Source organism: Phodopus roborovskii, unplaced genomic scaffold, assembly GCF_943737965.1.
Source record: "Phodopus roborovskii unplaced genomic scaffold, PHOROB, whole genome shotgun sequence".
NCBI lineage: Eukaryota > Metazoa > Chordata > Mammalia > Rodentia > Cricetidae > Phodopus > Phodopus roborovskii.
In genome coordinates this window covers 36,414,666-36,432,528 of record NW_026126433.1, presented here as the reverse complement: position 1 = coordinate 36,432,528, position 17,863 = coordinate 36,414,666, and the positions used below count along the sequence as shown (strand labels likewise).

Here is a 17,863-nt window from a genome sequence, read left to right as displayed (position 1 = left end):
CACAGAGATACGAGGTGGAGCCACCATCAGTCGTTGGCTCGAAGGCCACTGGTATATTCTGTTGGTTTGGGTCTCCTAAACGCTAGGGGCGTTGAGCATGTCCTCATCACCACGACTCATAAACACTCGAGGGGATGACACTGCTTGGAGGCGTCTGTAAGGAGCAGGTAAGGCAGAGAGAAGCATGGAGCGCGGGATCGAGTGATGTCACCGGAAGACTTCCGGGAGCGCGCCCTCGAGAACGCCCTGGCGCCCTGAGCCCCGCCCCTCAGTGTCCTCACGTAAGAAGTGAGTCACGCAGAGCCAGTGGCTGGTCCCGGAAGCAAAACCAGTAGGGCGGGCCGAGACGGCGGAAGGGCGGGCCCACGGCGCGGCGGCAGGGGGCGGGGCCGGGATGGTAACGGACAAACCCGGGAGCCGCGTTTCAGAGAGGGCCTCAGTGTGACCGCTGTTGCAGGCGCTTGCTCTGAGTTGTACTGCGGTCCACCTCTGCCATGATGATCCACGGCTTCCAGAGCAGCCACCAGGACTTCTCCTTCGGGCCTTGGAAGCTGACTGCGGCCAAGACCCACATCATGAAGTCTGCGGATGTGGAGAAGTGAGGCTGCGGGGCGGGGTCGGGCCGGGGTCGGGCCGGGCCGGGCTGGTGATTGAGCGGGTTCGGTGCAGCTTCACGCCGTTCTCGGGGCCGCAGGCTCTGTCCCTCTGATGCGACCGTTGATTGACACCTTTAGTAAATGGCCCTGTCCCCATCTCGCGACCTCTGCTTGCAGAAACTGTCGCTTCGCAGGGTTGAACTGAGCGCGACTGTTTTGGTGGACTTTGCCCTCGCCCCTCCTATCTGATATCCTACCTAAGCCTGAGCCGCCTTTCTGGGCGTGGATGACCTGTTTCCCTCGGGAGCAATGACAGAGATGGTATTTATGTTTAGCTTCTGGCCTTTGGGGTTGTGTGGTGGGCGCTTGAGATTCGGAACGTGAGTCATTAAGTCCCCAGACTTCATAGTTTATGAGACCGTTATGTTACTATGTGACTGTTTAGGATGAAGATATTTACCCGGAGCGATTTCAGTTTTTTTTTTGTTTTTTTTTTTGTTTTTGTTTTTTTTAACTTTTAGCAAGTCAGGTGCAGTGATAAGCACTTGTGATATGGAAGATGAAAGATAAAGTCCCGAGGAATTCATAGTTTCGTGAGAGACCGTTGTAATAGTGTGGCTGTTTAGAATGAAGACGTATATAGACTAGGCGGTTTGGGATGTGTGTGGGTCAATGCATCAGGGAAGAATTTTTGTTTGCTTTTTTCGAGGCAGAATTTTTCTGTGTCTAGCTCTGACTTTCGAACTCCCTGAGATCCACCTGCCTCTGCCTCCCAAACGCTGGGGTTAAAGGCATGCACCCCCCCTCCGCCTGGCCTGGGCAGAATCTTGATCAAGTCTGGGTGGACGTGGAAAGCCAAGAGTGAGCTCTGAAATGTTTGAGGGTGCCTGAACTGTATCTTGACAAAATTTTTTTTGGGGGGGTGCAGCCTGGCAGAGTATGTTTGGAGAATTGCCTCTCATGTCATTGGAGAGTAAATTCTCTGTTGTACTAAGGAGTTTTGAATTTATCTGATAACCACCCGATGTAGTTTTACTCTTGTGTCTGAAATGTTTCTTGGAGGTGTTTTTAGAAGATGGATTGGATGCTGGAGGGCTGGAAAGGAGGCCAGGAAACAGCAAAGAGACATTGGAGGAGCTAAGATTAGGTGCTAAAGTTTGATGGCCAATTGATGGATAGGCTATGATAGCAGAATCCTATTTAGAGCTTTAAAATTTACATATGTAAAAGAATACTTGGTTTTTAACATAAGTTGTTTCAAACTTTTAAATTCAGAATTTAAATTCAGACTGCATTTCTTTGCCTGGTACCTGAAAAGAGAGGGCCTGGATCCTTTGGAACTGGAGTTATGGACAGTGTAAGCCTCCCTGGTGCTGGGAACTGAACCCAGTCCTCTGCAAGAACAGCTGTACACTAGCCCTAGTACCTTCTTTCTAGCCCACAAATTCAGAATATCTTAAACAAGACAGAACACCTCGTTTCTACATCACCCTTCACCTGTAACAAGTAGACGTCACAATAGAGCTGTAGGAAAATGGGCATCACCTGTGATAAAGCCGGAAGATAGAACATTTGGAGCAGCTTACCTACGTATTGGCAATTCTTTCACATATGTAACTTGAGTATTTTGTAGGACTGCTAGATTTTTTTCAGAAAAATTGAGTAAAATTCATGGAATTACATTCATTATTTCATATTTGGCATAATTCAAGAAGTAGTTAAAAACCTGTATTTTACAGAATCTTCCTATGGCTACTGGAAGACCCACAGAGCATGGACCTTCACGCTCCCACACAGGAAAGGTGACTCCCCAAATCACTCACGAGAAGTGGTCTCCATGCAAATAGCATGTGGAATTTTTATTCCAAGTGCACTGGGGTCCACAGTCATCGGACTGAGGACCTCGAGGGTAGAATTGAGACAGTTTTTATAGGGTTTACAATCTAATCCCAGCATTTGGAAGACGGAGGCAGACAAATCTCTGAATTTGAGGCCAGCCAGGTCTACACAGAGAAACCCTGTCTCCCCTTATCTTCAAGGGGAGAAAAAGAAAATGACTCCCCCCCCACATAACATTATTATTTTTAATTGAACACTCAATGTTTCTTTTTCACTATTAGATGTAATTATTATGTAGGTTATTGTGTAGGATCCAACGGCGTCCTGTAGTTGGTTATTTTGTATAGCTATCCTGAGTCAGAAAGTATAAATTTGGTTACATTACTAGGTTTGATTCTTGTGGCCCCAGTGTGGAAGGTAACTGTCCGAGAGCCTTGTAAGCAAGTGTTGGTTTCTACCCTCCTTAGCTGCTGTTGCTTCTTTTCATTGCCGATTTTGAAATTGCTAAGAAGTTGAAAATTTTACCAGAAAAGTTTTCCTCCCTTACAAGTGACAGGGAAAATTTGAGTATAGTGCATTAAGCCATCTCCTAAGTGATATTTAAAATTATCTCTCTCTCTCTCTCTCTCTCTCTCTCTCTCTCTGTGTGTGTGTGTGTGTGTGTGTGTGTGTGTGTGTGTGTGTGTGTGTGTTATGGGCCTTTGATGACCCAGAAATAAGATAGATGTTCCTCATAAGGAACAGTATTTCTTCTCTCTAAAACCTAACTTATTTTATTTGGTTTTATAGGTATTTTAAAAGTGATTTTAATATGTACACAAAGACTTGTTTGGTATGTCTAATTGGAAATAAATGTAAAGCTTTTGAAAAGAGTATAAATGTTCATTGCTCTTTTCTTGACCTTATATTAAGACTATATTGTTATACAATGGGTCTCGTGATGACATTTTCCTACATGTACATAATGTATTTCAGTCACATTCACACCTCTTATACAGCACTCTTATTCCCCCCCCCCTTCTATTTTCTTTAAGAGTATATTTCTTGTTTCTTTTTTTGAGGCAGGGTCTCACTTGTAGACCAGGCTGTCCTTGAACTCACAGAATGGAGATTAAAGGTATGTGCCACACAGCTGGCAAGAATGAGTTATATTCTCTTTGGTATTATTTTATCTTACCTAAACTGGCTGATGGTGGCACACACCTTTAATCCCAGCACTGGCAAGAGGAGCCCTGTGAGTTCAAGGCCAGCCTGGTCTAGAGTGAGTTCCGGGACAGCCAGGGCTGTTACACAGAAACTGTCTTGAAAAGCCAAACCAAACCAAAAGAAGTGTTTGTTTTTGTAGCCTGTAAGTAGATTAGCTAAATGAAAAGGGGTGAGTATAATTAGGGGTAGAGCCCTTCATTCTGACAGCTCCATATGTCGTTAGATGTGATGATCACTGCCAAGAAATTGTGAAATAAAATATGTTTTCTGCTTAAGGACACAGAAAAGTCAACAATTTAAATTGGATAGTTTCAAAGCAGCCTTATCTATATCTATACTTACTTATATAAATGTAAATTTATCTGCATAATTCCCAAAAGGGAAAATTTTGTCTTTGCCATCCTTGTCTCTGCTGAGATGGAAACATTGGACAAACCCTGGTGTGTTCCAGTTAGCAATCAGACACTTAGTTAAATACACACCTTCAAGCCTCTTGTGAACCATTTCTTCATAAAACCATCCAAGCAAAAATGTGCTATGTTAGAGTGACACTAGTTCATGATTCATAGAGTGGCTAAGACTTAGCTCCTGGAGACCTAATTGGATGGTTAGAAGGGAAGTCTTGTGAGGTAGCAGAAGGTTTAGGACCTAGTGGCATAGGTGAATGAACAGGCTTTTATAGTGTGTGTTTTTGGTTGTGAACCATCTCACCAGCCCCAGATTTTTAATTTAAACAACCGGTCTGTGTGTACTTTGTTTACTCTCTCTTCTTATATGTGTGCTTAGAATTTTGTATTAATGTATTTCTTATGTATACACATACTCTGTACTTTGTAATGCTAGCTAGTGGTAAGTGAAAGCAAGGTAACTGGGTGGGAGATGTTATTTTAGATAGGATGATATGAGATCAGTTCTGAAATGGTGGGATATATATATATTCACTCTATAAAACCTGTCCATCTGTCTGAAAGCACTTGGGCAGTTGTGTGGACCTTTCTTTGTTCTGCTCCTCTTTGTTACTCAGCAGCTTCACTCGTCCATTCTCTGCCTCATGACTTGTTTCATGCTGTGCTGCTGACACTCAGATGTCAGAATGGAGAGAATCACAGTAATAATTGGTCATTATTTAACCCCCAATAAGCATCTTGGGCCAAGTTTCCAAGGTTTGTAGCCAGTCAATTGCTTTTGGTTGAGATGTTGAACTTCCATCCCTGAATTGGAGGTTCAGGTTGTAACCAAGGTGATTGGGTCATAAAATATGGCAGTCCATGTACTTACAGCTTCCTTTTCTAGAAGCGAATAACTAACTTAATTTTACAGTAGCTAGGGTTGCAGCTAGGTGATATATCCCTAGCCTGTGCAAGGACTTGAGTTCAATCTCAGGTATCAGAAACCAAAAACAAATCTTTTAACTGGGACTATATACCCAGCTTTAAAAATTAACGTATTTTGTATTTATTGAAACTAATTATAATTGCATCATTTTCCTCCTTCCCTTTGGCCAATCCTTCCTATGTAATCCTACACTTGTTCTCCCAAAGTCATGACCTCTTTTTCTTTAATTGTTGGTAGTGTTGGTATGCGTGTGTTATATGAATCATGCTTAGTAAAGTAGCGGTGCTTGTAGGTTCTCTGAGAACCATAAGCTCACTAGTCAAGGTAGTTGGCAAGCTTCCTGTAACTAGGTATGATTTCCTCTTGAGTGGCCTCTTAGAGAACTATTGGTTAGCACAAAGATATATGTGCCACTATTATTATATCCTTGCATTTATTTTGCATCTACTGTTCCATGTTGGTTGTTGTAGTTCATAGTTGTCAAACCCAGTTTTCTTTTTTTTTTTTTGTTTTTTTGAGACAGGGTTTCTCTGTATTGCTTTGGAGCCTGTCCTGGACCTTGCTGTGTAGACCAGACTGGCTTCGAACTCACAGAGATCTGCCTGCCTCTGACTCCCAAGTGCTGGGATTAAAGGCATGTGCCACCAATGCCTGGTTAAACCCAATTTTCTTAAGGTCCAAAAGGACCAGTGAACTGGACAGCTTATGCCCCAACTTAGAGGCCTGCAACTTGTACTTAGCATCAGCCACTTGCTGTATGACAAAGCAGGCCATGTGCTGTTAGGCCAACTTTTTCTTTTTTAAATCAGAAGTCCCAACTTACAGAATAACAACAGTTTTCTTGACTCAGTTTTTCTTGACAACTTTTTAAGTGTCAAAACAATAACAATACCATTTATACTAGCAAACACATCTATGTATTACTGATTTATGATGCAGGCTTCTTTGTTTATCTTTTAGTGAAGTTGTCTTCTGAAGCATAGGTAAAGCATGTGGCCTAGCATATTGGCTAAAGGCCCAGTATTATACTAGCAAGAATACTAGTGTACTCTTGAACTTTTTGGGCTTTTCTTAGCTCACAGAATGTTTGAGGATCAACTTTTACAAGTAGCAAAATTTGAATTGATCTTGATTATCTTAAAATAGTGGTCCCTTTCCAATTCCCTCACTAGTTTAGTGACATAAAGATTTGATGATGAACAAATAGGTGGTAAAAGTGTTTTATAGATGTGTTTTAAATGTCATGTTTATTAAGTCATGCACTGTTGAACTCACTGTAAAGTCAGAATTAGGTTGGGGTGAAAAGGAAACAGAAGTAACAACATAAAATAATCTCCCCCAATCTTTGCTTTTGTGTAGGTTAGCTGATGAATTGCACATGCCATCCCTCCCTGAAATGATGTTTGGAGACAACGTTCTAAGAATCCAGCATGGCTCTGGCTTTGGAATTGAGTTCAATGCTACAGATGCACTAAGATGTGTAAACAACTACCAGGGAATGCTTAAGGTAGCTTGTGCTGAAGAGTGGCAGGAAAGTAGGTGAGGATCTGGGCAGTTACAGGTTAAACATAAAAAGAAAGAAGAAGATGTGTGTTTTATTATTCTAAAGCTCATTTTTCTGACCATAAAACAAAGATTAATTTTACGCTGCTTGAATATAGTTTAGTTGAGCTGGGCTATGTAGGTGTCTTTTTTCCAAACTGTCAGTGTCCTTAGTCCAGTCAGTTCATTGTATTTTAATGTCCCTGTTTCTGAAGAAAAACATTTTCTTGTAATTTTCACTGAATATTTGTGGAGTACTAAAACTAAGAAAAATGTTTAGTTTTGGGTTTTTTTTTTTTTTTTTTTGCTCACTAAGTCAACAATGATGTACTTTGTGCCTATTGTATATTAGATGTTTTGGAGGATAAAAAGAAATGTCTTAGGCAGAGTAAGATGACCTAAAAACTTGTCGGCACTGACAAGTTAAACAACAACTAAATGTTCAGAAAACAGTAAGAAAGGTTTTCTGCTAGTTAATGGCAGCAGTGTATACCTTAAATATAAATGTTTTATATTGTATGTGTATTAGTAGGGCATTTTATATTATATATAATGTATAATTTGGTGTGCATATGAATATTGATTTTATACACACACACACACACATATTCATATTCTAAATCTCATCCTTTTTTGTTTTGGTATTTGAGGACGGAGGGTGAACACTCCAAAGAAGTTATTAAACCATATGATTGGACCTATACAACAGATTATAAAGGAACGTTACTTGGAGAATCTCTTAAGTTAAAGGTAAATTTGAACTTTTTGCTTTTATGAATCATTAATTTTTTTAATAATCTCAGTACTAGATCTTTTAGTTATGTTATTATTTTTCCCCACTGCTTTTATCCCACTTATCTTTTGATTGTACCAGGCTTTAGAACCTAATATGAGGGGATTTAGTTTTATTAGTTAATTTATCTATTAGTGGAAAATAAAAGGATATAGCAAGATATAGCCAGTTTCCTTTCTCCTCTCTCTCTCTCTCTCTCTCTCTCTCTCTCTCTCTCTCTCTCTCTCTCTCTCTCTCTGCTTGAGATGGAGTTTTAGGAGTCTGGCATTAAACTCTTGGGCTCAGGTACACCTCCCTTGGCCTCCTAAGTATATGGAACTATAGGTGTGTACCAGTACCTGCTTAGGAACAATGTTCTTTAAAACCTTACTTTGAGCCAGGTGTTCATGGCACACACCTTTAGTCCCAGCACTTGGGAGGCAGAAGCAGATGGATCTCTGTGAGTTTGAGTCCAGCCTGGTCTACAGAGCGAGTTCCAAGACAGGCCCCAAATCAATACAGAAAAACCCTGTCTTGACAAACCAAAAAAAAAAAAAAACAAAAACCAACCTTACTTTGCCTTGGTGTTAGCAGTGTCACAGTCAGTATCTGTCCTTTGTAATGCATTATTAGGTGATTTAGATAGATATGGCTAGCTAGTAACTTAGAGTTTTACACATGAACAACAGAACTGTTGAACAGAAAATTTATATGCTGCTTGCACTATGAATCTGGTATTTTAGGTAAGTTGTTGTTGTTGTTGTTGTTATTTTATTTCCTTTTGGATGGCCTGGAGCTTTTTATGTAGTACAGTTTGGTCTTGAACTCAAGAGATTCATCTGCCTCTGCCACCCTGGTCCTGGGATCAAAATCGTGCTCTACCACCACACCTGATCCTTTAGGTGACTTGTTTAATCAAGACACCTTGTTAGTAGTAAATTGAGAAAACAGTAATGCTTTCCCACGGAAGAATTTTTATATGAGTAGTTGACAAGCAAGTTCTGATTACATTTTAGCATGTTGTGTTAGTGCTGAGATGCACCTGTGTAATCTGGTAAGGACACTGAGAATGTGGAATTGGAACATCTCTATTAACTACATTTTAAGGCCTTACAGTGAGACTGGTGAGACAAGTGGGGCTTAGGCTGTATGTCTGTCAGTGTAAGGAACACAGTTGTTCCAGTGCAAGCTATCTTCCTTACCATTATTGTAGGGCTTGGGAGATGGCTTGGTGGATAAAGGCACTTGCTGCCAAGCTTGATGACTGTGCTTTATCCCTGGGACTCATGTGGTGGCAACAGAGAGCCAGCTCCTACAAGTTGTCCTCTGACTGCCACATTCATGCTGTGGCACACATACCCACACATACACGTAATGCATATAGTAAATGTTTTTAAAGTAAAAGTTACTGGAGACTATATCATAAGGAGATAGAAATTTATTCTTTTTTTTGAGGGGGGCTCTTTTTTTTTCTCTCTTTTCTTTTTCTCCTAGATGGGTTTCTCTATCTTAGCTATCATGGAATTCTCTGTAGACCAGGCTGGCCTCAAACTAAGATTAAAAGTGTGTGCCACCACACCAGCTGAAACTAACTTTTTAGTTTCTCCTCCAAAATTTTCTATGTGTGCTTCTAGTACACAAACAGAATTCTTGAGAAAATAGACATTTGCTCATCTCTTCATTTCATCAGACATATCTTAAACTTTTGCTGTGTGCCATTGTATAGTCCAGTGAAGGAGTGGGGTGATTTTCTTACTCTCTTGACAATTTACAGACTGTAGTCTCTGTCATCACTTCTGATTGAAGTTTGCAGAGAGCTGAGGTCATTTAATGTTTTGTTGCCGGGAATGAAGAAATTGAAGTTTTATGAAACCTCATGCAATAGTGATGATGGTTGTTTTATGGATTCACTTAGGAAAAGCTGCATTAGCTGTAAGTATAGCATCTGGAGCAAGAACCGAGGCAATAGAGATGGAGACTGATAGGAAATCAAATTATGTGCTTGATATTCTCTTACCAACATTTTCACCTATAATGTAATTTCTTCTAAGGTGTTGCTGATAAATGTCAATGCGATCTCCCACTCTGGTAGTGATGAGTGGTATACTTAGGCTTTGTCAGAATATAGGCTTTGGTTCAAATCAGCATCATTTACCAGTTTGACAAGTTCTCTCTCTCTCTCTCTCTCTCTCTCTCTCTCTCTCTCTCTCTCTCTCTCTCTCTCTCTCTCTCTCTGTAGGTTAGGACATCCTTGGTTATGGGTTCTTGTCTTCCATCTTCTTTGAGACATGGTTTCTGTTGTTTTCTGCTGATGCGTGTACTGTGTACTAGGTTCTGTGTCCTGCAAGCTTGTGGGGTTCTCCTGTCTCTACCCCTAGGAGCACCAGTGTTAGAGGCATGCACTATTGTGTCTGGCTTTATATAGAGTTTGGGGATTCAAAGCCAGGGTTTGCCATCTTTGTCGTCTCCCCAGTTTGATCTTTTGCAAAGCCTTGTTTTGGATGAACAATACCAGTTGTGAGGCAGATCCCACGTGTAAAGTATTTAATGCAGTGTCTGATACACATCAAAGACCTCAACAGATGGTCTCAAATAGCAGGTGACTGTTGGAATACCAGACATGACATCAGATGCTTTATGTCTAAGGTTGATAAATGTGGTTTTCTGTGGTTTTAATGGAGTGACTGAGGCTGGAGAGATGGCTCAGCAGTGCAAAGCACTTACTACTCTGGCAGAGGACCAGGTTCAGTTCCAAGCACCCACATGGTGGCTCACAACCACGTGTAACTCTAGTTCCAAGAGATCTGATATCCTCTTCTGACACCTGTGGGCACCAGGAATGCATGTGGTGCACATACATACTGCTGGTCAAACAATCTACACATAAATAAATCTTAAAACAACTTTTTAAGTGGAAAGGTTTTCAGGTAAATTACTGTAATTTTGGTATTTAGTGCTCAAAATAACCTTACAGGTAGGTCCAGTATGCTCATTTTTTTTAGATGAAATATAGGATTCCCAAATTTAAACTGATTTTGGATAACACACTGACCATAGCTTACTGTTTTTCACAGTTGGTATATGTGAAGTTCCTAAAGAATCAATAAAAACAGTATGTCTAAGAAATTTTGGGTAAATGACTATTAACATAGTGTCATCATGTGTGACCCACTTAACAAAATTAATACTGTTTAAAACAAACAAACAACAATTTCTAAGTATATACAGTTGAGAAGGGTTAACTATATCAGCATTGTTGCGTAACCAGTCTCCCCGTTGCTGTCCTTGTGTACAGGAGCTTCCACACCTGCCTTTCTTATGTGAGTTCTGGGGTTTGAACACAGGTTGTTATGCTTTTGCTTCAGGCACTGTATTTCCCAGCACCTAAGCTAGGTGCCATTTTAATGGAAAGAAGTATTTCTCCAGTTCCAGTGAGTATATATAAGTACACTTTACTAGCAGGAAATTGCACTTACCTCTTGTGGTAGCTATAGCTTATCATACTAATTTTCAGTTGATAATTTTCTCATCTTCACAACAGTATACTTAATTATATTCTGAAAGATGGTATATTTGGACTCTAATAGGAAGTCTGGATACCAGTTATCGCTAGTGATTTTCAGAGTTTCAGTGGAGGCAGAGTATAATCTTTCAGTGTCTACTTACTAATTGCACCCAAATGTACAACTGTATGCTGTTGCTATCTATGCAGAGAACATGATAAAAACTGTCTTGCAACTCTAGCTCTTTATATTAAAACTTCCCCATTTAAAATTGTGTATTTCAGGTTGTACCTACAACGGATCATATAGATACAGAGAAACTGAAAGCCAGAGAACAGATTAAATTTTTTGAAGAAGTTCTCCTGTTTGAAGATGAATTACATGATCATGGAGTTTCCAGTCTGAGTGTGAAAATTGTGAGTACTGTGATTGTTAAATTGCCCTCATTCTTTATTGGCTGACTGGATGCCATGTAAAACCTCTTTTGTGTCTAGAGCACACCCTAATGTGTGAAATTTATGAAAAATAAGGATATATTAGTCTTTTTTTTTTAAATATACCTGCCTGGCTATTTTATAGGCTATTTGCTTATTATTTAACTTGAATGAATGAAAACTGTGGCTTAATTCTCATGTTTTGCATTAAAAATGGCATTTGTAGGATCTGCAGGTAGCCTGTTGGGTGCCATATTTATTTATTTTTAGATTTATTTTATATATATGAATATTTTGTACTGCATCCCCTGGAACCAGAGTTTACAGATGGTTAGGAGTTTGGGAAACAAACCATGTTAAGTAACCTGCTAAAGGCTGTGAGGCTATTTAGAGCTAGGGCAGAGAACCTCTATGTAGTTGTTCCCTGATTTGGATTGCTTCAACTTATCATTATTTTGGCTTTATGCTGGTGTCAAAGTGGTAAGCATTTATTCTTAACTATATTTTGGATTTGAATTTTATTTTTTCCATGTTATCAATGTGTGGTATGATACTCTTGATGCTGGGCAGTGAATTGCAGTGCTTGCTCAGCTGTGCAGCTGGAAACACTTGGCACTCTGTGTCCTTGTATTGCTGAGCTACGATATCAAATAGGTCAGATCTTGTTAAGAGCATCTTAGGTGTGTTTTCAATGTGGTGGGCTTTTAGGATGTAGCCATAAACCAGGGGGCATCTTTACTGTGGACTTAGCTTTCTTTCAATGCTTCTCTTTTTTTTTTTTTTTTCTGGACAAGTATTTCATCTCCATTAACATTTTAATGTGCTGTTTTTATCCCCTAGAGAGTAATGCCTTCCAGCTTTTTTCTGCTGTTGCGGTTTTTCTTGAGAATTGATGGTGTGCTTATCAGAATGAACGACACAAGGCTTTACCATGAGGTACTGGTGCTTGAGTAATGAGAATACTGACACTGAACCACGTGTTGTCATTATCACTTAGGTTTTGAGATTAAGTTACGATTCGTGTTAAATGATCATCTGTTAACCCATAAATTGAGTCTCTTAAGTCTAGTGGCTACATATTGTTATCAAAGTTCTGATAATCAAAAATGTTTTATAAAAAATACTTTCTGGGTATGAGTGACACTTTGACCAGGAATTTTGTATAAATTTAACCTGTGTTTAAGGAAAAGTGTCCCTTAGCCTGTCACCTTTATGATAGTATTACCATAGAATGTCCTGATGTTAGAAATTCCACTTAAACTGCCTCCTGAAGTTTGTATCTCATGATTACGTGGTCGTTATTCTAAAGGTGAAAAGTGGTGTCCTCTCTCTAAAGTTACAGGTTCATATAGTGTTAAAAGGAGGGGTGGGTGAGTTTACATTGAGTCATAAGAGAGTTTTCCAGCATCTTTAGACCAGCTTGTCTTTCCTGAATGTTTAAATTCAGAATTGGGCTCACATGTGGTGAAGAATTAGACCTTTTGTTTTCCTCTTGAAACAACACAATGTCTTGGTTTGGCCTCCTTTTCTACCTCTCCCTCTGGCTTTTCTCCCTCTCCCCCCCCCCTCCTTTCCCTCCCTCTGTTCTGTAGCCCTGGCTGTGACTGTGATTGGCCTCTTTCCTTCTTCCTCCTCCCTCCCCCTCCTTCTCTGTTGTGTATCTCTGACTGTTCTAGAACTCAGTATGTCTATCAGACTGGTCTCTAGATGCCTCTGTTTGGATCAAAGGCACATCTGATGGCCCTTTTCCCTTTGTAGAAGCAAAGCCAAAGTAATACATTTTTCTCATAGTGAAACCTAAATCTCAAAAATACTATGTGTAAACTTAGTTATATTATTTTATAATGTATCCTAAAAGGTTCTATTACACAATAACTTAAAAATATTTATCATATAATTGATCAGAGTGGTATATACTTGGACATTCACAGCAGCATTTTTTATATAATATGAAGGAACTTAATAAATTTGGTTAAATTTATATCCATGCAGTAGTAGCAGAAAAATATTTGCCCATCAACATTGATGGTACAGAATTAAATTGAGCTTCATTGGAAGCCTATCTCAATAAATTTTTACAGTTCAATGTGAACCTATTTAAGATTCTGTATAGAGGCTTTGAAATGGGAAAGCCTGTGTTATCAGAAGTAAGATATAAAAGACTAAAACCTTAGAGGAGTATGATTTTATAGGTTTTCTATATTGAAAAGTATTTGTCCTAAAAACAAAACAAAATTACAGTAAATTTTCAATTCAATCTTAGTTTTTTTTCTTTTCTGTTTTTTTTTTTTTTTTTTTTTTAAACCATGTCTCACTTTATATCTCTGGCTGTCCTAGAACTTATTAGATCAGGCTGTCCTCAAACTCAAAGATATCTGCCTGCCTCTGCCTTTTTAGTGCTGGGATTAAAGATATTCACCACCATGCTTGGCAAAATGCAGTTCTTTAACCCAACCATAAAAGTGTTCAATGGGAAAAACTTGAGAACAAAAGGGTGGATTCCTATTTTTATTTTCTTACTTTGGTTTTTTGAGACTTGCCTGTCCTGGAATTCACTTTGTAGACCAGGCTGGCCTCAAACTCACAGAGATCTAAGGAATTTAACAATATGTATGTGGGAATAGGAAAGAATTAAAAAATAAACTTCTTTTTTTTAATGAAAGGAGCCACTGAAAATATAAGATAGCTCAAGAAAATATTTCATTTAAAACTTGAAGCCTTTAAATATCTCTGTATTTGCATAGGTATATCCCATCAAAGTACAGCCTTTGTGTGACTGTATGTGAGTGTGAGTGAATGTTAACATGATAGTAGTCTGGTTACCTGTGTGTATTTGGGTTATAACCTGTCTGTCCTAGTAGACGGTCTGTTTTATAGGAAGGATTTTGTAAAATCAGTATAACAATATACCTGATTTTTTTTTTTTGTTGTTTTGTTTTTAAACATAGGCTGACAAGACCTACATGTTACGAGAATATACATCCCGAGAGAGCAAAATTGCTAATTTAATGGTAAATACTTGAATTTTAATGATTCATTTTAAATCTGGTGTTCCCAATAATCCCGTTCAGCTACATTTACATCTGTAAATGTGCTTATCCTCAGGGCTCTGTAGAGGGAGTCTGGTGAGTGCATCTCCTCTGAGCTTGTCTCAAGCACCAGGGCATCTGGAGTTGTTGGGTGTCTTAGCTGTCGCTCATCTCATTTCCACTGTCCTGAAGAAACTGAGACCCAGAGATGCCATGGTCTGAGTCCCACGGCTTCAGCTGGTGCCATTGGATGTTCCTCTGACTTAGCGCCTTGCCACTCTAGAATTTTTTTTTAAATAATATTTTCATGTTTTGAGATTATACTACATAGTTCCATAAATTTCCCCTTTCTGTCCTCTCATGTCCCCTCCTCTTACTCGTTTTCAAATTCTTGGGTTCTTTTTCAGTAGTAGTTGTTATATGTATGTGTTTCCTAACTAAATACATAAATACAACCTGCTCAGTCTATATATTATTTGTATGTATATATTTTTACACATTCCTTTTTCTTCCAAAACCTGTGGTCATTTTGTACCCTGGCCCATCTATTCTGGAATAATTTTCCTGTATATTTTGCTCACCTGCAATTTTTGAAGCCCTTTACTTAGTACTCGATTTTGTAATGAGTGGCTTAGAAGGCGGTACCTCTTTACAAACTTAGTTTTTTGTTTTTTGTTTTTTTTTTAACCTGTAGTGCTTATTTCTGTCTGAATACAGAGTACACTTGAGTTAGAATAATTACTCAGATTCTGTCATAGAATGTGAACTAGGCTCTAGCTTAATACTTACCTTTCAAGTTACTTCAGTAACAGGAACCAGGGGAGGGATTTGGTCAAAATGTGTGAAATTCTCCCAGCATTTACAGTAGCACTATACATTATACGGTCCTGAGTTCCTGGAAGGTCATTCAGCAACACAGTTGAATGATTGCGTAATTATAAACACTTGTTATTTGGAGGAACACTTAATGATACAACTTTTGTATATAGTGTCCCCGATTTGGAAATTGGCATCCTTTGTGAATGTTTGAACTAGAAGATCTCAGAAACTGTCCAGGTCATAACCTAAGTTTATACTAATAAAAGATTTTTGTGTTTTCCCTAGCACGTTCCACCTTCCCTCTTCACCGAACCTAATGAAATATCACAATATTTACCAATCAAGGAGGCAGTTTGTGAGAAGTTAGTATTTCCAGAAAGAGTTGATCCTAACCCTGCGGACTCACAAGGCCCACCCTTGGAATAGAATGTGGTACAGCATACTCTCCGTGTGGATCCTGTCTGGACATCTCAGCTGTTTGTAGGGATATTTTTATTATGAGAATTAATTTCCTTGCTTATGCTCAGATTTTCTGTGGCCTAAAGGAAAATAAAAGAGCATTACAGGCAGGTCCCACTCAGCTCCCATTTATCTTGTCTGTCTTCAAATTCCTACTGGAGGTATAACTCTGGAGCTACATTTGGATTCCTAAATTATCCCAAATTGTGACTTCAGCAGCAGTGATGTGTGTGTCTCAGGAGGGGGACATGATCAGCGTCCATCGTGAAGCATCTTCTACTGTGAAGAGGATAAATTGTAAATTCCATCACTGAGTCCCGATGCCTTGCGACTTCCATAGGATTCTGGCTGCATGTTGATGTACTGTACTGGCTGGGCTTTAGGCTGGCTTTCTGGTGTTTATTCACACTTCTGGAGAGTTGTGACATGTCACCTAGGAAATTAATCTTGTATTATTCATTAGTTCCAGTTTCTGGGCAACATTTTATTGTGTGTGTTTGTACACACATGTATTTTTGAAACTTTTCATTTAAATGTCTTTGTCTCTGAGTACTGTTAGATTACTTATTTTGATAATTCATTGTTAAAAATTGTGGAGAATTAAAGAATTGACCTTTTTATATATAAATAAAGTGGGTGGTGGGAAAGATGAGTGTGCTTCTGAAGATTGTATTAGTGTATTCCGGTGAGGAATGCCAAGAAAATGTGTCTGGCCATTTCTAAATATGACATATACCATTTTATATTTATTTGTCCAGCGTCTTTTGTAAGAGGAGAATAAATAATAAGGAATTGCAGATCCATATTTTGCTTTTATTTCAGCTTTCCTTAGAGCTTGAAGAGTGGCTTACTTAGGATCTATCTTTTTCATCCACCCTTATGTTTTGAGCCTGTTCCATAGTGCAGATATATTTTCCCATGCAGATTACAAATGGAAATTGGTAGGGAGTTATGAGCATGATCCCCTCGTTTATTTCTGAGGCCTTGCCCATCTTTCTGCTCCTTACATTCTGTGGGCATTTTAAGTAGTCAGAAAACATGCCTGCATGCCATGTATAGCATCCCATTCAATTCTGAGTGCTGTGTTGTCTTTTGTGGTACAGGGATTCTGTAATGAGACACAACACAGTTGGTCCTTTATACCAATTGGGTGCTACGTATGTGGATTCAATTACTTGCTCATCAAAAGATTTGAAAAAATATCCTGTCTATACTGACCATGCACAGACTTTTCTTGCTATTGTTCCCTGACTAGCAGTTTAACAACCATTTATGAGGTATTAACACCTGTATCAGGTATTATCAATAATCTAGAGGCGATTTAAAGTGTATGGGAGGATTCAGTGACAAATTTTATATTTTGGTATGTGAGGATATGAACCAAATCTCCTAAGATGACTGAGACAACTTTTTCATGGGGCTAAGGTTTACCAGAGAATATAAAACTAGCTAGAGTTTTTAGAAAATGCAATGATGGGAATAAAGACTTGAGGATAATGGGGAGCTTGGCTTTAGTAACCAGTTCTTCAGAAGGAACTACCTTGGGCAAGCTAGAAAATTACCACTTTTGTTGAGGTGAAGTTGAGATAACAAGACAAATGAACTGAATTCCAAGAAATGATAAGCTCCGAGGAAAAAAAGGACACAGACCTATTCCTCTTCAGAGTACAAGAGAAAGGCAGCCACAAGCATAAAAGAAACATTCGCAGACATCCTGTTACAAAATCTTTTTGTTTTATTTATTATTTAGGTTTTTCTTTTTTTTCAAGACAGTTTCTCTGTGTAGTCCTGGCTGTCCTGGAATTCATTAAATAGACCAGGCTGGCCTTGAACTCAGAGATCTGACTGCTTCTACCTCATGAGTGCTGGGATTAAGTGTGTGCCACCTGCCTGGCTCATCTTTTTTTTTTTTTTTTTTTGAAGATTATAATATAATTACATCATCCCCCCCCTTACATTTCCTTCCCTCAAGCCCTCCATGTACCCCTCTTTGCTTTTTTTCCAAATTTATGGCCTCTTTATCATTAATTGTTGCATGTGCATTGGAGTGCATGTGTGCATGCATATGTCAGTGTACATGTCCTAAATATGTAAGTTCAACCTACTCAGATTGTATACTTTCATGTGTTTTCAGGACTGACCATTTGGCATTGGATAATTGGTTTGCTCTTCCCTGTGAAACATTTTTACCCACTTAATGCCATTCTTTAGTTACCTGTAGTTCACTATGTAGAACATTGTGCAAATTCTTAAAAGGCTGTGTGGACAGTGTATCTTTGGGATAGGTGGAAGTCTCAGTTAAGGGGACTTATTAACTTCTTCAGTTAAA

General features: G+C 39.1%; 1 protein-coding gene across 2 annotated transcripts; it reads left to right on the top strand.

Moving 5' to 3' along the window:
• The first annotated feature begins 449 nt into the window (after window positions 1-449).
• Tiprl (TOR signaling pathway regulator) lies at window positions 450-16,331 on the top strand. 2 transcript variants are annotated; one of them, XM_051186165.1, is made up of 7 exons: window positions 450-598; window positions 6,336-6,515; window positions 7,169-7,268; window positions 11,078-11,209; window positions 12,068-12,163; window positions 14,176-14,238; window positions 15,361-16,331. In XM_051186165.1, the coding sequence occupies exons 1-7, from the start codon at window positions 495-497 to the stop codon at window positions 15,499-15,501; spliced, it is 816 nt and encodes a 271-aa protein (XP_051042122.1). In that variant the 5' UTR covers window positions 450-494; the 3' UTR covers window positions 15,502-16,331. The 2 variants fall into 2 exon arrangements, with proteins under 2 accessions (XP_051042122.1, XP_051042123.1); XM_051186166.1 differs by lacking the exon at window positions 12,068-12,163.
• Window positions 16,332-17,863: the final 1,532 nt, after the last annotated feature.

What these genes read in the sequence shown, in the direction of transcription:
- Tiprl (XM_051186165.1), top strand. Translation starts at nt 495, where the DNA reads ATGATGATCCACGGCTTCCAGAGCAGCCACCAGGACTTCTCCTTCGGG. An exon ending in CCAGTCTGAGTGTGAAAATT is followed by an intron (nt 11,210 to 12,067) that starts GTGAGTACTGTG and finishes TTTATCCCCTAG; the next exon opens with AGAGTAATGCCTTCCAGCTT. An exon ending in ACACAAGGCTTTACCATGAG is followed by an intron (nt 12,164 to 14,175) that starts GTACTGGTGCTT and finishes TTTTAAACATAG; the next exon opens with GCTGACAAGACCTACATGTT.